This window comes from Microcebus murinus, chromosome 6, assembly GCF_040939455.1.
Source record: "Microcebus murinus isolate Inina chromosome 6, M.murinus_Inina_mat1.0, whole genome shotgun sequence".
NCBI classification, from domain to species: domain Eukaryota; kingdom Metazoa; phylum Chordata; class Mammalia; order Primates; family Cheirogaleidae; genus Microcebus; species Microcebus murinus.
This window is the reverse complement of record NC_134109.1, coordinates 61,367,815-61,385,946: the sequence shown is the minus strand read 5'-3', so window position 1 is coordinate 61,385,946 and position 18,132 is coordinate 61,367,815. Positions and strand designations below refer to the sequence as shown.

The 18,132-nt window shown below is 42.5% G+C and overlaps 1 protein-coding gene across 4 annotated transcripts in view; it reads left to right on the top strand.

The window, feature by feature from the left end:
- Positions 1 to 5,697: 5,697 nt before the first annotated feature.
- Positions 5,698 to 18,132, top strand: part of NPAS3 (neuronal PAS domain protein 3) — an 838,777-nt gene continuing 826,342 nt past the window's right edge. For all 4 annotated transcript variants that reach the window (XM_012773417.3, XM_012773419.3, XM_012773416.3 and 1 more), the window contains exon 1: positions 5,698 to 6,163. In XM_012773417.3, the coding sequence (XP_012628871.1) occupies positions 6,114 to 6,163 (50 nt within the window). In that variant the 5' untranslated portion in view covers positions 5,698 to 6,113. The remainder of the gene's footprint in view (positions 6,164 to 18,132) is intronic.

Genomic DNA, 18,132 nt, shown 5'->3' with positions numbered 1-18,132 from the left:
GCCCCAGGCTCAAAGGGTTAAGCAGGTGCCTCGCCGGGCGAGGCGCTATTGGCCGAGGGCTGGGGCGGCGCGGCCGCGGTCACCACGCTTCGCCTGGTCCCACTCGGGTTCGTGCGGGAGGCACGGCGGCCACTCGTCCCCCGGCTGCGGGGCTGGGGCCTTGGCGCGCGGGAGTGGAAAGGAGGAGAGAACGAGAAAGGGGAAAGCACCAGAAACACCGGCAAAGGGGGCGAGGGTGGCGCGCGCAGGAGGAGAGGAGCCCGAGCCCTGCATCCCGAAGGGGGCTGCGCCCACCGCCCGCCAGTCCTCTCCTGGCTCTCGAGCCGGAAGAAAGAGGAGGAAGTGGGACAACAGGGGTCCAGGGCAGGAGGTGGGGGTAACGATCAACTCTCTTCTCCCCCACCCACTAGCTGAGTGAGAAGTGCAAGTCGTCACTTAAAAAGGCGCACCCAAGCCACAAGCATCCCTCTTCACCCCCCTAAAGAAACACTATGTAACAATGTGGAGAAGTAACTGAGAGACGCGAGGAAATAAATGCACGTGTTTTCTCTTTTTGTTTCCCTGGTGGTTGGAATTTGCAGAGTTCGCCTCAATTGTGGCCGCTAATTTATTCGTTTCATCGGTCAAAAGGGGCGTATAGAAGTGGGTCATCGGGGTACACCCTGATCCCTGCGGCCGGACCTACAGAGCCCACCTCGCAAGTTTGTCCAGGACCAACCCGCCCGCCCACCAGGAACGGGAAGAGCCCATTCTAATAAAGGGAACAAACTCTCCATTGCACAAAAGCGGCTTCTTTTTCCCCCTCCGCCTTTGCACACCATCCCTCTTCGTTAAGTATCAAGTTCTCCAGGAGCCCAACTTGCGCTTGGCAACCCTCGCGCTGCCTGATGTGCAGAAGATGGGCAAAGAGGGGTCCCGGCTGGGAAGGGAGGCTCTACGCCCCCATTCCTGCACACGCGGGCTGGATTCCAGGTTGCTGGAAGCCGCAGGAGGCGAGAGCCTGCCTGGATGGTGGTTATTTCTCTAGAGAAAGGAGGGGAGAGAGCGCGCCTCAGTCTTGCACTTTGGGTCGGAAGTGCGCAGCGTGTGTGCCTGTGTGTGTGTGCGTGTGTAGAGGGGGGCGGGAAAGAAATGCACCCTCCGCTGCCCGTCATTCCCTTGCACCGGCCAAGTCCTCGCCAAGCCTCCCGGTGCATCCTTCCTCCGCCACCCCCTCCCCTTCTTCCCTCAGCTGGGCTCGCGCGGCGCAGCCGGAGCAGCCAGTGAGAGCAACATCCTGGAAAGAGGGGGGAGCACCACCGCCCCCCAAAAGGGAAAAAGGCCCCACCCTGACACGTTTTGCTGTTTGCAAGTCCCTCGCACGCCCCCCGCACCTCCTCCTCGCGCTCGCGGCCCCCCCAGCCCGCTGCGCGCACATCAAAGCGCCTCTCCGCCGCGCACAGTGGCCGCGGCTCACTAATGGGATTGCAGGCTGGTGCCTGGCTCCGCTGCTGCCGCCGCCGCTGCTCGCGCTGCTGCTGCTGCCGCCGCCCGAGCCTAAGCCCGAGCCCGAGCCCCCGCCAGCCCTCGCCCAGAGCCGCCGCGCCCGGGGGCCGAAGCCGCGGCGATGATCCGAATCTTTCCGGATTTCAGCGTGCAGGTGACGGCCGCGGCGGCCGGCGGGGCGGCCGCGGGGGTGCCGGCCGGCGCGGGCATGGGGAGGGCCGGCGCCGCGGCCAACGGCACCCCGCAGAACGTCCAGGGCATCACCTCCTACCAGCAGCGGTGAGTAGTCCCGCCTGGGCTGGGTTAGTGCCCCTGCCCCGGGGTGCTGGGGTGGGACTCACTTTGCCTCCTGTTTGGTGTCTTACAACACATGCACATCGCCAGGGCTCACTTTGCCTGCCCCTCATTCTACAGATGAGGAAGAAAAAAGAATTCAAAATCCAGACTAAAAAGCAGTACAGTGCACTGGCGAAGTGAAATCATCCTTTGCCCTCTCCCTGGCCCCAAATCCAGAGCCTCCGCCCCAAGTAGCGGAGGAGTTGCAGCGAAGTCTGAGACGCCGCACAAGGTGCTGTTGCAAAGTTTGGGAGCCTCATTCCCTTCCAGCAGAATTTTCTCAATGCCTCTGCCCGGCGCGGAACCGCGCTGACGGACAGCCAGGGGGCAATTGATCACTGGAGGCTGATTGATCATTTGTTTCCAAACAGAATAGGAACGATTTTCACGTGTAGCTGTAGACTTGCAATTCTACACAATAGTGTTATCATGTCACCTGTTACTACAGGGAACTACAGCATGAAACCCGAGTCTCTTCGGCGCTGTTAAGTATTCATCTTAAACGTATTATAATGCAAATGCGCAAGATTCAGAGATACAAGTTAGGAAGCAAATTTTACAAAGTTAGGCTAGCAGTGAGAAAGAAGTTTTAAAGTATCACTTGTTTGTATTTCTGCTAAACATTTTTATAGATTTCTTTAAAAAGTATAGATGTGACATTTGAGATAGTAAACATTCCTTGATTCAAAGGAAAGAAAGGGAAAAAAATTTTACCACCACAAATAGTCTTAGAACCCTAAAGTTTTTCCTTAAGGACAACTTTTGATGTTGCAAGATTCTATCGAAAATGCAATATACAAAAATGCGCTGAGAAAAACTAACAGTGTAATATGAAAGGTTAGCTCCCTATTTGTGGGGCTCAGTTTTATAAAAGATGGAAGAAAAAAGAACACATGAAAGTGTGAAATTAAATATTTGTGTTTCCCAGATTGCACACGATTAAACATCTGAGAGTTTGCCAATGGCATTTAACTTAAAATATACACAATGCATAATTCAAATAACAGTTCCTATTTTTACCTTGTATTTCAAACTTCATTGATTTGAGAACCTTTGATTTGAACAAACAGTATTTAAACTGAAAAGGTTAAGATAATCTATCACTGCCATATTTTGTGCCTCCTAACCAATGGCCCAGTGACCAGAGCAGATTTTGCATAACACATTGAGTGTTTTCCAAGTTGATGCCCAGTATTGCAAATATTCTGTAGATGACTTCATTATATGCTCTGCGTAGTGTCGGAAGTTTAAAAATGAATCTTGAAAATAATTTAAAAACGGGCTGTTCCTTGTCAAAGAGATTTTTAAATTTAAATTATTTCAGTCTTGTTTTACTTTAGTGAATATAAAGAACCTGTAATACAAAGGATCTGGGAATCTTTTAAACATAAAGAACTAGAAAAGAACTAGATATTTCCTTTTCATGGTTCAGGTATGGTTTTTTTGTCATTTATAAAACATTTAAATGACAATAGTATCTGGTGGTCACTTTAACTAGAAAGTGCAGGCAATAGGCACAATAGTATGGTCTGTGAAGTAGGCAGTGAGGGGTCAAAAATGTCAGATGGCCTTTGGATGATTTCAGGGATCTCTGGGGAACTTGAGCTAACCTGTAAGACATAAATTGGGCTTAAGGAGGTGGGGGCAGTCATGAATTTTCATTCTTTAGGTTTGCTCTGAGTGTTAGTGTTGTCATTCACCATAAAGATCATGTCCATCTTGGGGCCAATTTCCCCTCAAGTCAGGAGCACCCAGGGTTAGTCCCCTGCAGTCGGCCACCCCAACACTGAAAGCTGCACTGGTGCTTTCCACCTTCGTCTTTGAATTTGGGCCACTTACTAAGTCTCTGAATCCCACTGCAGTTCTAAAGACTAAAGCTTTAAAAATAAGCAACTCTAAACTTTAGCCTTTGGGATGTATCATAACCTTCCTCACTTTTTATGCTCTGTTATATTGACAGAAGAGATGATAGCTGTGAAAAATGTAGCCTTCTTTGATTTCGTTACTCAGATATGATGACACCTGTTACTGTCTTTAATTTTAGTTAATTTGGGGGGCAGGAGAGTGAGTCATGTGGGCTAAGAAGATTATTGGTAGGTGTTTCAGGTAGGATCTGAGTCAGGAGTCTCCTGTCCTCTGACACTTCAACAGAATTGTGGGTCACCAACATCACCATGTCAGGCTTTAGGGGCATTGAAGGGCAGACTTAGTTTCTACCTGGAGGCTTGGGTATGTTTGCTTAAGTGAATGGTGACACATCATTTTACCAAAAGAAAATTTTTAAGTACTTTTGGGGAGTCTGGTGAGGAAGTGACAGGAATGGGAGTTTTTAAAGTAAAGAGTGGCCTGTTAAGTAAACACAAGCTTCTGTCATTTGTCATCTCTGGGCAGAAACGCCCTAGACTGGCTGTCCTAGAGCCAAAACTTCCAACTGGCAACTTTTCCCCTTCTCTGCCAGCCCATGTATGTCTTGTACACAACACTCTCCACTCCAGTTTATTTTGCAATCATCCTTATTTTCTCCTACCTGTAGAGTGTACTCCAAAAAGAACTTAAACACCATCATGCAGATTAAACACCTCTGCCACGGAAAAACACTTATGTTTTCCTTGGAAGTTTCCAACTCCCAGACCTACTTTACTGGAATCGTAGAGACCGAAGAAGACCCCCTTCTTCAGGCCTTTCCCCACTGTTCAGTTTAAAGTAAAATGCAAAGCTTCACATAGGACTGATGCATTCCATCAGGCTCTTTCATTCATTAAAAGTGGAAATGCTTTGAGTCCTTTCTACTTGTCTGGTTGACACATGACTGACCTAAGTCTCAGCGTAAAAAGCCGCCCACACGATTGAGAGTGGTTTCGTGGAGAAAACGCTGTGTGACCAGTGTCTACCCAGGTAATAAGATCCCAGCGCTGGCCCTGCACTGAGTAGCTAACCTTTCTCTAGGCCTGGCTGAGCTGTAAAATGGGGCGGCGGCGGGGCTACATCCCAGAGGCCGGCAGTCCAGGCTCCGGAACCAGGACCCGAGTCCAGAGGCGTTTGTATCTAACCGCGTTTAAACCCATGGAGAGTCACCTAGGAACCCTGAGGCCGGCACATATGTACATTTGTGAATATGCAGATGCTCCGGCCTGGGATACGCTGCTGACAGCGCCGGAGCCACAAGGTGCCCGTGCACCGCTGCGCCAGCCCACGGGGCTCTCCCGGGGCTCGCTGGCTTGGGCCCGCACGCCCCCCCCGCATTTATTTCCGCCGCCCCCGAAGGCACTCCTGGGACTGGGTCCTGCCCCAGCCAGCTCTTGTGGCCTCCCAGCTCCTCTCGCTTTCTTTTTTCCCTCCTGGCTGCGATACTCCAGAGAAAGGAAGTGTTCGAAACTGCAACTGAGTGGCGTTGTTGCGCCGGTAGCCGAGCTTCCCAGTCCCCCAACGAGAGAGAGACAGAGAGAGAGAGAGAGGGAGAGAGAGAGGGAGAGGGAGAGAGAGAGGGAGAGAGGAGGAGAGAGGGAAAGAGAGAGAGAAGGGGAGAAGGGGGGGTGTCTGCGTGCGAAAGAGCGCTCTGGAGCAAAGCAGCTGGAAAATGCCCAGAAATACTTTCACAGCGGTCAAGCTGGAACCCCCCCCGCCCCCCCCCCGCGTGCCCTCCCCTCCTCGCCCCTCCCGGCCTAGGCCCGGGCTGCCCCCCGCCGGGAGGGTGTGTGCCCCACCTGCCACCGGGCCGGCTCGGGGTGGTGGCGGCGGGGCTGACGGGGGCGTGTGCGTGGTGGCGCGCGAGGGTGAGAACCCGGAGGCGGCGGGGCCCAGGGCCGGGCTGCCCGCGGGGCCGCGCGGCCGCCTCCCCCCGCCGCCGCCGCCTCCCCCTCCTCCGCCGCCGCCTCCGCCGGTCGCCTGTCTCCGCGCTGGGCATGTCTCGGGAGCCCGGGCGGCCCGGGCCGCGGGCGCTCTGCGGCGCATGGACGGCGGCGGCGCCGGGCGAGCAGGGGGAGGAGAAGGCGCAGGCGGCGGAGGAGGCGGCGACCTGCGGCGGGGAGCCCCGGCGGCGCGAGAGGACGGCCGGCCGCCGGCCCGGCTCCGGCCCCACTACTTTTCCGTAGCCTCCCCGCCTCGGCAGCACGGCCGCCGCCGCCGCCGCCGCCACGGCCACGGCCACCGCACGGCCGCCGGGCCGCCGCCGCCGCGCACGCCCGCACTCACTCCCGCCAGCCCACGCACACGCACACCCCCGCCCTCCCACGCCCCCGCCCGGGAGGGGGGAGCGAGGCAAAAAGTAAGAGAGGAAAAAAAATAGCAGGAAGATGGCGCCCACCAAGCCCAGCTTTCAGCAGGATCCTTCCAGGCGAGAACGGTAACACTTTTCTGTTTATTGAACCTGCCGCCGGGCCGCCGCCCCCGCCGCCGCCGCCGAGGTGGCGGGCCCCGCTCCGCAGCCGCCTCCCGGGCCGCGGGCCGCGTCGGGGGCTCCGCGCCGCCCGGTCCCCGCGCGCTCCGCGCCGGCGGCGCTGCGGCAGGAGCGGGCTCTGGCGGCGGCGGCGGCGCCCGGCTCTGCGAGCGGTCGCAATTCCTCGGCTCGGCGAATAGAGTGACTCGCTGACAAAAAAAAAAAAAAAAAAAAAAAAGGAAAAGAAAAAAAAAAAGAAAAAAAAAAGAAAAAAAGAAAAGAAAAAGAAACAAACAAAAAGGAGAAGGCGCTGCAGTGCGCCAGGGCGCGCGGCGGGCGGGGGCCGGGGATCCCCGGGGCCGCCGCAGGTCCCTTGGCAGCTGCTCTCTAGGAAGGGAGTGAGGCTGGGGAGGGGGAGGGCGGGCGGGCGCGCAGGGGAGGAGGCGGCGGCGGCGGCGGCCGGGGGCGGGGAGCGCGAGCCCGCGCCAGGCCGGCCGGGAGGCGGAGGGGCCGTCCCCGCGCCCAGCACTAGGCCGGGCGGAGCTGCGAGGAGCGCGGCCGCCGCCTCCCGCCCGCGCTGCGCCCTCCGCTTCGGCAACTTGTGGGTCCCCCTCTGCCCTCCGCTCTCATCTTTCCCTCCTCTCCACCCCCCTCCCGAAGGAAAAAGAAAAATAAAGAAGAAAACCCTTAAATCCAAACAAGCAAACAAACAGCGAGATTCAAAATGTGTCAGCAGTCGGAGCATCTATGCCCCGCTAGTTACTGTTGGGGGATCTGTGCTTTAAAAAGTTCCTGGTGAGAATTGCATATCCAGGCAAGGGGCTCAGTGGAGCATGTCTGTTTGAAGTTAGTTAAACTAGTAGAGCCAAAGGGAAAGGGAGTTTGTGTTCAAAATACCCTCAGCCGTCCTACGTGAATGGCATTGTTAGATTTGCAGAGTAACCGAGCACCCCCTCCCACTACCACCAACGTGGTTTTCCCTCCTGCTGTCCATCCAGCCTACTTTGTTTGGAATCCTATTGACTATTAATTGGCAGCGTTAATGACATTAATTGCATATAGCATATTGGTTTGAGCAAAGTGAATATCTCTGTCTCCAAAGAGGAAGGCTCAGTGGGAAGTATGAAATGTTACCCATTGATTCATGAGCAAAACAAATACAGTCAGATATGTGCACCCCCACCCCCCAAGCAGGGACGTTTACTTTCCTCACGGGCGTATGTGAACTTGAAAAAAAAAGGAAGTGCTTAGTTGCAAGATTTAATTATTAGTACATGGACAGTTTTATTTTTGATACAGCATAGTATTTAACCTATAGCTCACATCAAAAGAAGATAGGGAGATATTCAGACGTCTATTCATTTAGAAAGCTTCTATTGTACTCTTGCTTGTTTCTTTCATACAATAGGGAAGGCAGAATTGTCAGGATTAAGGAAATACTTACATTAAGTAGATACATAATTGACTATTTCTAAACTCTAGATAATTCTGTAAAAATCATGTATCTGAGAGTAAATCATACATAAGCCAGTTTTTAAAGATGTTAAATGTGTTTAGCGTTAACTATTATCCCAAACTGCAGAAAAGCTGACAACTCATACAGCTAAAATGAACATTTAGTTCTTAAGAAGTGAGTGTTTTATAAAGAATTCACATGTTACTTTACACTTTTAGGTGGAAAAAAATGATTTCTCAGAGCATTATGCAAGGCTTTTAATACATTTTTTTAATCTAACAAGGTGATGAATGCTTTTTGAAATTATAAGTTTATAATAGATTTCCTTCCCCCTTGCCCCATTTCCCCTTCCTCCCTTCTCCTTTCCCCCTTCTCCCCTTCCCTCCCTCCCTCCCTCCCTTCCTCCCTTTCCTCCTCTCCCTTCCTTCCTACTTTCTGGGTTCTGTGGGTAGTAAATGTATTTATTGGGATGGCCCCAGTAATCTCTCTAGCAGAAGTCTATTTGTGTGCCATTTTGGGAATTTCTCTGAGATAGGAATCTCGAAGATAGAATTAATTTCTAGGGGAAACTTCATAGCCTGTGCATGAGTGCGTTCTTTATCACCTGTCTCCATTTGGCATTCGAAGAAGGTAAATCAAAGTGTGCGATTTGTTATTCTGCTCCACTTGAGAGCTGAACTAAATAACACTTGGTCTGAAATTCTGATTGAAGTTGTAGGAGGATATACTGTATTTAATTTAATGCCCTTTAATAGCATCTTCTTGTTCAGGTTGGATGCTGTCATTTTAAAGGTTGGATCTGAGAAGGTTTAACCTGTAGGGAGAGGGAGGAGGAGTAACAATGGGGTAGGGGGCAGAAGCAGCACTGTAGAGTAGAGGAAGGAAGGAGTTATAAACTAAGCCTTTCAAACAGTAATAACTGCAAACTTGGCCCGTTATCCAAACAGTTGTTTTATGCCCCAAGGGTTCACTTTGTTATCAGGGTTTTAAATGCTCTTAACACTTTAAGTGTAAACATTACACATGTAAGTTGATTTGGTTTTGTAATGAGAAATGGGAAGTCAGATGATTTGTTCAGGAGGGGATTTTTTTCATAGCTACTTGCTTCAACTAAGTAGTCATTCCACCTTTATTTGCACTTTCTGTCTAGAACTTGCTGATTGATAGTATTATTTCTCTGTAGCAGTTAAACACAACCATGTTTATAAAAGATGACTTTTGTGGACATAATTTTAAATTGTGTCCTCCTCTTTATTTAAAAAATGTTTTCCAAATCATTGATTTCACAGAGGCATTCATGGACACTTTATTCTTTACTGCTTTTCAAATACATCCATAATCAAAAACTAATAGAGAAAAATACATCTTTTGAATCGTCTCATTATTTATGAAATGTCTAACCTGTGTATAATAATACAAGAGTTATTTCCTTATAATAATGTTTAGAAAGTAAATTTGGAAAAAGAAGCTTGTTCTTGATAATTTCTTTGGCTACTGTTTAGTACTCCTTAAATTTCTCTGAATACATACAGAAAGTGCTGTTTTAGGGCCTGAAGAAACAGGTTGAAAACCTGGTGTACATAAACTTGTATGATTTTCTTTAAACTCCAATGGACTGCAAATTATATTGCACTACCACAGAGTTATTCTGCTATGTGGATGTATAACCAAGAAAATTAGGCAGAGAAGTCTCAAGCATGTGATATGCCCATGCTGGTTTGCAAAGCACATTCCAGTAGCACAGGGTATTTGGTTTAAAAAGCAGAGGTGGTAGAGGAGACTTTTTTGGAGGTATTTCTTTTTACAGTGTAAGCTTAAACAGAGTGATAAATGATTATATGCGTTGTCTAACACTTGCTTATATATATAAATAGCTCCACAAGATTGCTTAAATGATAATCGAAAATATGAAATAGGATGGCCTTCATATCACAAGGCCAAGGGTCTACAAATGGAAAAACTGAAATAATGAAATATTTCCAAGGCAACAGACTGTCAACAAGAACTGTAATGCATGGGCATATCATAGATCCACCAGAGAGGATATTAGATGGTATAGCTCCAGAGCCAGGAGTTATAATGACCTTTATTACGTAGGAACCTCCACATTACAACATCCTTTCAGATTTCCAATTTCTGATTTATGAATTGAGAGACACATAACTACTCCAAGTGCAACATACCAGTCACTAGATTTAATTGTTACAACAAGCAAACTTGAATTCAACCTTATTTGATGCTTTTAGTTTTTTGTTTTTTTAAGTTACAAGACGTATTTTTATCATCTAATAGCATTATGAGTAAGGCTTTGGTCCCCATATCTTTATATGTTCTTAAAAATATGACTGAAAGTTATGTGTAGTTGGTATCAGAGCAATGAATTGGTAAGAAATACATTGTACTTTAAATATAATCCACAAATAGGAATAGTTTGATGATTTTAGTGATATGAATTTTGATTTCCCCTGTAATTCTTCTATACCATGATTGCTCCTATACTGTCATGGGGCTATTTTATGGCAATGGCAGAATTTCTTTGAACCCCTTGAGTCTTTTTCTCTGCCCCAGATCTTAGTCTGGGATCCACTGGCATGTTAAATTGCATCTTTTTGAAATGGGACCTGCTCTGTGGTGAGGTTTTCTATGACAGATGCCTATCTGTCTGTCTGTCTATACACATGCACATACATACTTTTTTAAAGCTGTACTTTTCAGGGAAGACTTAGGGTAGCTTTTATTTAGCTATTTTTAAAGTTGTAGATCTCCGTATTTGGGAATATTTATGAGGAATAATTACAAAAGTTTCTAAATCACTCCTGTTAATGCTTTCTTTTATAAACTTCCTCAAGTGCTTTACTATTAATAATAACTCAAATGTAAACCATAGTCTGTTTTTGTTTTTCTACAATTCTTGTGATCCCTGTTTCATTCAGAATGTCACAGATTTAAAGAAAATTAAGCATACAAGATAGCAGAATTATGCCCCCATGCTGTATTTACATGGCTACTTTTTCTACATCATAGCATCTAATCATTTCAATTGATTTTTAAAAAGTTTGGCATTGCATTTGGTTTAGTCTAACTTCTGGTGTTTTATAGACATGTCTTTAATTGCTTAGGTTGAGTAAGGCTGAAACTTAGTGAAGAAGTTGGCATGTCAAAAATTTTAGTTGACTAGTTAATACAGACAACAGCTTCATGTTGTAAATATTACTCTATAAATTTTAAATGCTACCAAAGTTGCATATAATGAAATATGTGAAACTTTATTTAAATCTATAATTGGGTAAGAACTTGTAGAATTTATGAGAAAATTCAGTTGTTGCATTTAATGATGTTAGTATTTTCACAGTAAATAGTGGCCTTTTTTCCCCTCATTGGGCAGTGTAATAAACCAACTGTAACTGAATGGTATTTTTACTGCGCTGGGCCTCATTAGTGTGAATAGGATGTTTGCACTATTAAGTTTGATAGAACCTTACATAGTTAGAATAATTTGTGGTAATATTAGTAATACTACAGTGCATAAACAGGACATGGCTTAGTAAGAATAAAGTGACTGCTACTGTATCTGAAACGACGAGGGGAGTGACAAGATTAGACAATACTTGAAGTTGTTGTCTGTATACATTTGCAAAGCATAGTGTTTTGGTGAATTAACTGGAATATTGCGATCGCGTGTACAAAATCATGAGTAGCAAGATGAAAATCTCATGTTACCATGACCCACAGTGCTCCTGGCCCTAGACTGTAATTATTGATTGGTTCTTTCATTGAGATTTATTTACTGATCCTCTACCACGGACCATGGTAACTTTGGCAGGGACAGTACAGAGTAATATACCCTGTAACAGCAGTTGCTTTGGTTATAGACTTTCCCCACATATGCAAATATAGAGAGCCAGAAAACACCCTTTTCTAAAAGAGTAAGAAGTACAGAGTTCATAGAAATATAAGGTTCTTTGTCTTTTTTTCATTTCTCTTAGCTTAGTTTTCTGGGAGGATGGTTATTTAACTTATAAAATATTATAATTAGTAACTGTAAAATGATTAGGGGTTCTTGGAGGAAAGAAAAAGATGCTATATAAATATCACTGAAATTATAGCAAAGATTTAAAAAGATGTTTTAATAGGATTTAAAAATAGAAATCACTTATATATGATAATAATAACAAAAAAATTATCGGACACTGCCATGTTTCAGAGTCTGTATTACATACTTCACAGTAAATTTCTCATTAGTTTCCCTATTGTCCTATCAGGGAAGTCCTAATGTCCCCATTTATGGATGAGAAAATGGAGACTTTGCTTTCCCAAGGAAGATGGTAGAGTTAGAGATTGACTTCAGGTTTGTCTCTGATGTGGACTCGGGCAATGTAGTCTCTGTAGAAATATACCTTAATACCAGTGTGAAGGGACCTGCATTTTTGGACTTTTCAAAGTCAGAGATTTCTGAACTGATGCCAGGAGTTCCAATGGCAGAAAGACTGGTTACACCCTGGATAGTGAAGTCTTCTATTTTGGTCCTTCATCCGATGTTGGAGAATTTGAGAAATACAGTGTTTATACAGTTTATACAGTTAGAGAAAGAATAAGTATTTAAAGTATTCTCACCGTACCCTCTAACATTCCAAAAGTTTTGTGATTAAGCTCCATAGCTGTATATACTTTAGGGCAGATTTTTAGCTGAATGGTTTCAGAATCAGCTTGCCACTTACATATGGCTCTTTGGTTATAGCATAGGAAGTCCTAAGGCCGCCTTCTACTCATGTAATCCATGCCTCCGAGTGTGCCACAGCTTGTCTAAAGATTACGGTTGAGGCGTTTTTATTTTGTAATAGTTTTGCTACTGGGTGTGTAGAAACAGCCTCATGAGGCTCTCTGAATGACACACTTTAGTACCTACCTGTATTTCTGGATATTATCTTTTGAAATATAGAAGGGCTTGTATAAGTTGGCTCCCTGCCAAATTTTGTAGCATTATAATGACAGTAAGCATTTATACAGCACTATATGCTAATACACAAGTACTATTCTAAGGGCTTTACATCTATTAACTCATTTAATTAAAAACATAACATGTTAAAAATGGACCACAATAAATACATAAATGGTAAGTTATTATTTAGTCCTTGTCTTCCCCCCAAACAACACCCCCCCACCCCCACCCCTAGCACCTTCAAGAAGGGAAAGTCAGTCTTTGGTAACATTTTCATTTCTCTATGCCAGGAGCCCTAGAGGGTTGGTCCAGTATATAACAGTTCTTTAACAAAAACTATACTTCAGGAAACTTTGTAGCATCTGACTCTATCACTGTTTATTGTGGAAAGTATGCTAGACTTTGGGTAGTAGAAAAACATGCCACATTAATGGTTACATTTTGGATGTAATACTGTCAACCAAATAGTTTCTTTAAAAAAATAAAATATATAGTAGAAATTTTAGTGCTTGAAAGGACTAGATAAGCAGTGCTTGAGTATTTGTGGCTGCAAAGATAAGTATTTTGCTTGTGTATCTTAAATATTCACTTTGACATTCAGCAAATTTTTTGTTTATGTAAAGAATAGGTTACCTTATAAAATGTTGGAAGGGACTCATTTACAGAGATGTTTTACTAAATGTTGAGGATGAAAAGCAAAAGTCAATAGGAAGTATAAGAGAAAAACAAGTTAAAACTTTAAAGCAGCCATCAGATCATCTTAAAAGAAATTATATCTGATTACAGTATTATATTATTACCAGTATGCTAATGCAGAATTAAAGTGCTCTGACTTGGGAACCTAGTAAAAAACATTAAAACTTAACAAATCTTTATCACATATTTTGTAAAGTAACACTTAACAGAATTTTAAGACCACTTTATGGAATCATAGGTCATTTCAGTAGTATCTCATTAACATCTGATAAACTAGACCTTTTCCATTTGTAAGATTTATAAAATAATTTTATTATAAGTAAAAATTTAATATTGGATTAGGGGTAATCTGCATGTGACTGTAGCTATAAATAGTATTCTCTTCCCCAAATATCTGAATTTTCCTTTCTGCTACTATAACGGTGCAGAAAAGGATGCTAGTTCTAAACTTCATCTAGAAGCACCTATTCAGAAACATTGCAGTATTTTGGTGGGGGCAAATGGAATGATTGAAACTGCAGGATGTATCTCTTTCATTCTAGAAAATGGAGATCTCAATGAATAAAGATATTTTAGTAACTAATGTATATATTACATTGATTGAGGAAGCATTTTCCCCCACAAATATTTATTCCTCAGAATCTACTTCTGAAAAACATATACATTTTAATTGATATATATGAATGGGGCAAATTTTTGTTATACAAGATTTTTGTGTATGGTATACACAGCTTTTATGTGTCATATATATAGTTAATAGCATAAATTATATATAAAACATGTATCAGACATACCATGCTTGTGTATGTCTACCTAAAATGGAAAAATGTTACAAATATATCATGAACAAATTATAAATGTCTTATTTAGACCAAGTTAAATTTAAATGTATGCAGTGGATTGGTGACTTTTTTGTTTTCCTAATGCTGTAAGGAAAAGTAGGCTCATCATTTTTTTTGCACATTTTTATTGTTCTGTGTAAATGTAATTTGTTAATCCTGTGAAATTTGTCATAGATAAATTTGCTTGGATTATCTTGTCACCACCGTATCTGCATTCTTTTGTTCATTGCTTATTCATAATTTAACAGTCTGGCAGTGAGCCTTTTTGGGATGCTCACAAAAGATATATGACCTCTACCAGCTGCTACTATAACCTGCAGAATGCACAGCAAGACATTAGAAACGTGAGGATTCCTCTACTGATTAAAGTGCTCTTCATTTAAACAGTCTGTTCATAAGAATCTCAGGAATCTCTTGCTAACAACAGTTTAGATTTTTTTCCTCCCTAACAAAATTGGTTCTAACAATCGTACCTTCATTTCATATGAATTTTTCAGATTATCCAAAGGAAGTTAATTTCTTGAATGCTGTTTCTTCTTTATAACTAAATGCTTAAAAATTTATATTGGGGGGGATGTTAAAGTTATCTAAAAATGGTTTTATTGGACAAGGAAGAATGGAGAGTGGAGGAGATATATCACATCCTAATCTTAGAAGAAATGGTTGGTTTAATCCTGTTTGAATCCAAGTACTTTACAGTTTATACTCTAAACACTCTATATTATGTAGTGTGTGGCAGACAGTAAAAAAATGTTCCTTGAAGTGTAACCACATCTTTAGGTTTCTATTCTGAATTAGTTTAGCATATGAAAGTATTCTCTCCCTACCCCTTTTCTCTCTCTCTGTCTCTCTCTCTTCTCTCTGTCTCTCAAAATCAGCAGATCAGTTTATGAGCAATGGTTAGTTTTTGCCTCTCTTCTGTGCAGGCATATGATTACAGTTCAGAATAATTCATTGCTAATCCATGCAGTATTGGTTCATCTCCATCACTCTGTTCTGTGATTAGAGCCTCAGGCCTGCTGCCTCGCTTTCCGCCCTGATTTTCTTTAACTGCAACCCTTGTTTTAATATAGTTCTGTAGTCACCACTCTCCTGCCAGCTCTCTCCATTCCTCATATATATCGATTGCAGTAGATTAATATTTATTTGAAGCTATTTTTCAGACTTTGTGAAAAATGTATTCATTTCTTACTGTGAATCTTCATCTAAAGGGAGGGGGAGAGGGCTCAGGTATGCAACTCTTCTTAGTAAACTATTGCATTTCAAATCTTGATTCGTTGAATGGTGGGTGATGTTTTTTATTTTACAAATCAGGAAGTTTAGTTTCCTTGAAAAAAATTTTAGACAGAGTAAACTACAATGTTAACAGTTTAACTCCGTTTGTTTGTAACAGTTCTAGCCTGGCTTTCTGTATTTTCCAGGTATATACTGTAGCCAGTGCAATCACCATAATATACATTGATCAGCTTGCAGTGAATATTTCCAGACAGGAAGTCATCATCCAAAGCTATCATTTTCCTTAGCATCAGAATTTGCCAATTTTACCAGAAGGTCATCTAACAGATTTTTAAAAGACTTTGTTTCAGATCTCAGTAGTCCTGTGTTCCTTTTAATAATTACTTTCGTCTCATTGTAGCTGTGTGTTTGAAAGTGTAGGTCAATGAGGATGATTGCATTCAGAATTTCATGATCTGTGTAGTGGAACAAATTGAAAGCAAAGCCTGTATCAATCACTGTGAAGGGAGGGTTAATTGTTACCGCTTCTCAAGCCTCTGGACAGATAAACCAGTAATGAAATACTTATTGCTGTGATATGTGAATGCTAAAGGATGAAACAATGGAAACAGAAGCAGCCTTCAGAGATAACCAAAAAGGCAAAGAAAAAAGAATAAACTGGATGAAAGTATGGAACTGTGTACTGCATTAACTCTCTTAAAGTAATATGGTTTTTAACCTCCTACCCATCTTTTTCTGGCAGGTTAAGGCAGTATCATATATCAGGTTGCTAAAGCCAAATAAGAATATAAATGGAAACCACTCTTTCTATATTAAAAAATAGAAAAAGAAGAAAGAAAGAGTGCAGTCCTATGTTTTATATAAACTCTGTATATTTTATAAAAATAATTGTTTTATATTACTACTTATGTAAGGTATTCTTTTTTAAAAAATTAAGGATGCTGTATGTTAAATACTAAATGTTAAATATGCACAAATGGCTTAAATTCCAGAATGTTTTAATGGATTGTTATCTTTGAAGGGATTTTTGAATTATTGGTCCTTAGTAGACCCAAGTATAGAGAAAATTATGTAACACATAAAGAAATAGTAAAATAAGAATTAGTGTGGCAAAGAAATCACGAAATTAGAGTAAACACATTTAACCATTTCTTTCATATGAACTTAACATTTAAACATCTGTTAGTTACTTATATGTTGAAATATATGCAAAAATATTTAGCCAAATTGAAGTCTTAGGCCCATGACAATCATCTCAACACAGTGGGTAGTTCTGAAAATTAATGAGAATGATAATACTGTAAAGACTGTTCCAGAGTTTGCCCAAATTCATTATCTAAGACTCTTGTTAAGAACATCTCAAAGAATTTTAACCAGGAAAATATATTAATGGTTCAAAAGCATTTTCAAAACCCTGAATTATAAAAGTATAATGGAATTATATATGCAAGAGTTATAGTTAGCAACACAGATAGTAGAAGACATTATGAAGGCATATTTTTCCATAACCTATACTGCTCTTGCATGTGGTTTAATCCATAGGATTTAATCTCATACAATGTGTGTGTGTATATGTGTATATATACACATATACACACACATATATACACACATACACGCATACATATATGTATGTATATTTATTTATTTATTTTTGTTCTTAGGACAAGAAAATCAGAATTATTTAAAACTAAAATGAAAGCCTTCCCATTAATGTTAGGAAGCTTGTAACTGTAAAAACAAACGTAGGTATGTTCATCTTTTAGCATTTATTTCAGATGTGATACAACTACTAGGAATGTAGAACATTCTTAGCAAAAAGAATTTTCCCACATTTTCCCCTTTGTATTTCTCCTCAGAATGTTAAGAATTTCCTGAGGCCTGATTTTGTGCTGTATTGATGTGGCTGCATAGCAGCTGAAACAAATGATTGGGGCACATCATTCCCTTTTTATGATAGTGGCACCATCCTGTAGCTAATGTGGTTTTGTACATTTTAAGAGATAGCCATACAGTAATGCTATAATATTGCTGAATCAGGATTTTTAACTGCCAGTACAATACACTGGGGCAAAAGTCAGCAGAGAACCCTCAAAGTCCAGATGTGTCGAAGGGTGTCAGTCTTTGTGTACAACAGCGAGCAGGCAAAAAATAAGAGTTCCATCATTCAATAATAAATGTATACTTAAGACAGAAGCCCGTGGATATCAAGATTGTCAGGGCAATACGTTATGAATTACCATTGGTTACTTGCTCCTTGGGAACCAGTAGAGCAGCATAGAATGGCATAAATCCTGGTCACTGGTGTCAGTCTTCCATTATCTTTGTAGGAAGTTATACTCTACAAAGATCCTTCAACCTTTTAGAGCCTCATTTTCTTCATTTGCATATTGAGTTGCTAACACCCCCTTCCAGCTACAGTAATCTATGATGACATGATTTGAATTCTGTGTGTATACAATATAAAATAATTAATTGAAGTATTGTATATGGTTGATTTTTTTTCTAATGGCATTAACATTTACACATATTTCTTATTTATAAAACTATTAAATCAGTTTTTTAGATCAAATATGGTGCTTGCCATATAGGTTTCGATTCATAAAATATAGCATATTTAGATATTTTTCTTCTGTGAAACATCTTTGAAAGAAACTTATTAATTTGCAAGAATGTCCAGAGGACATTGCAATGGGAGCAATAGAATGCTTTGTTATATTTTAAAGTGACATATTATGCATGTGACTCAATGTAGCACTAAAGAAAA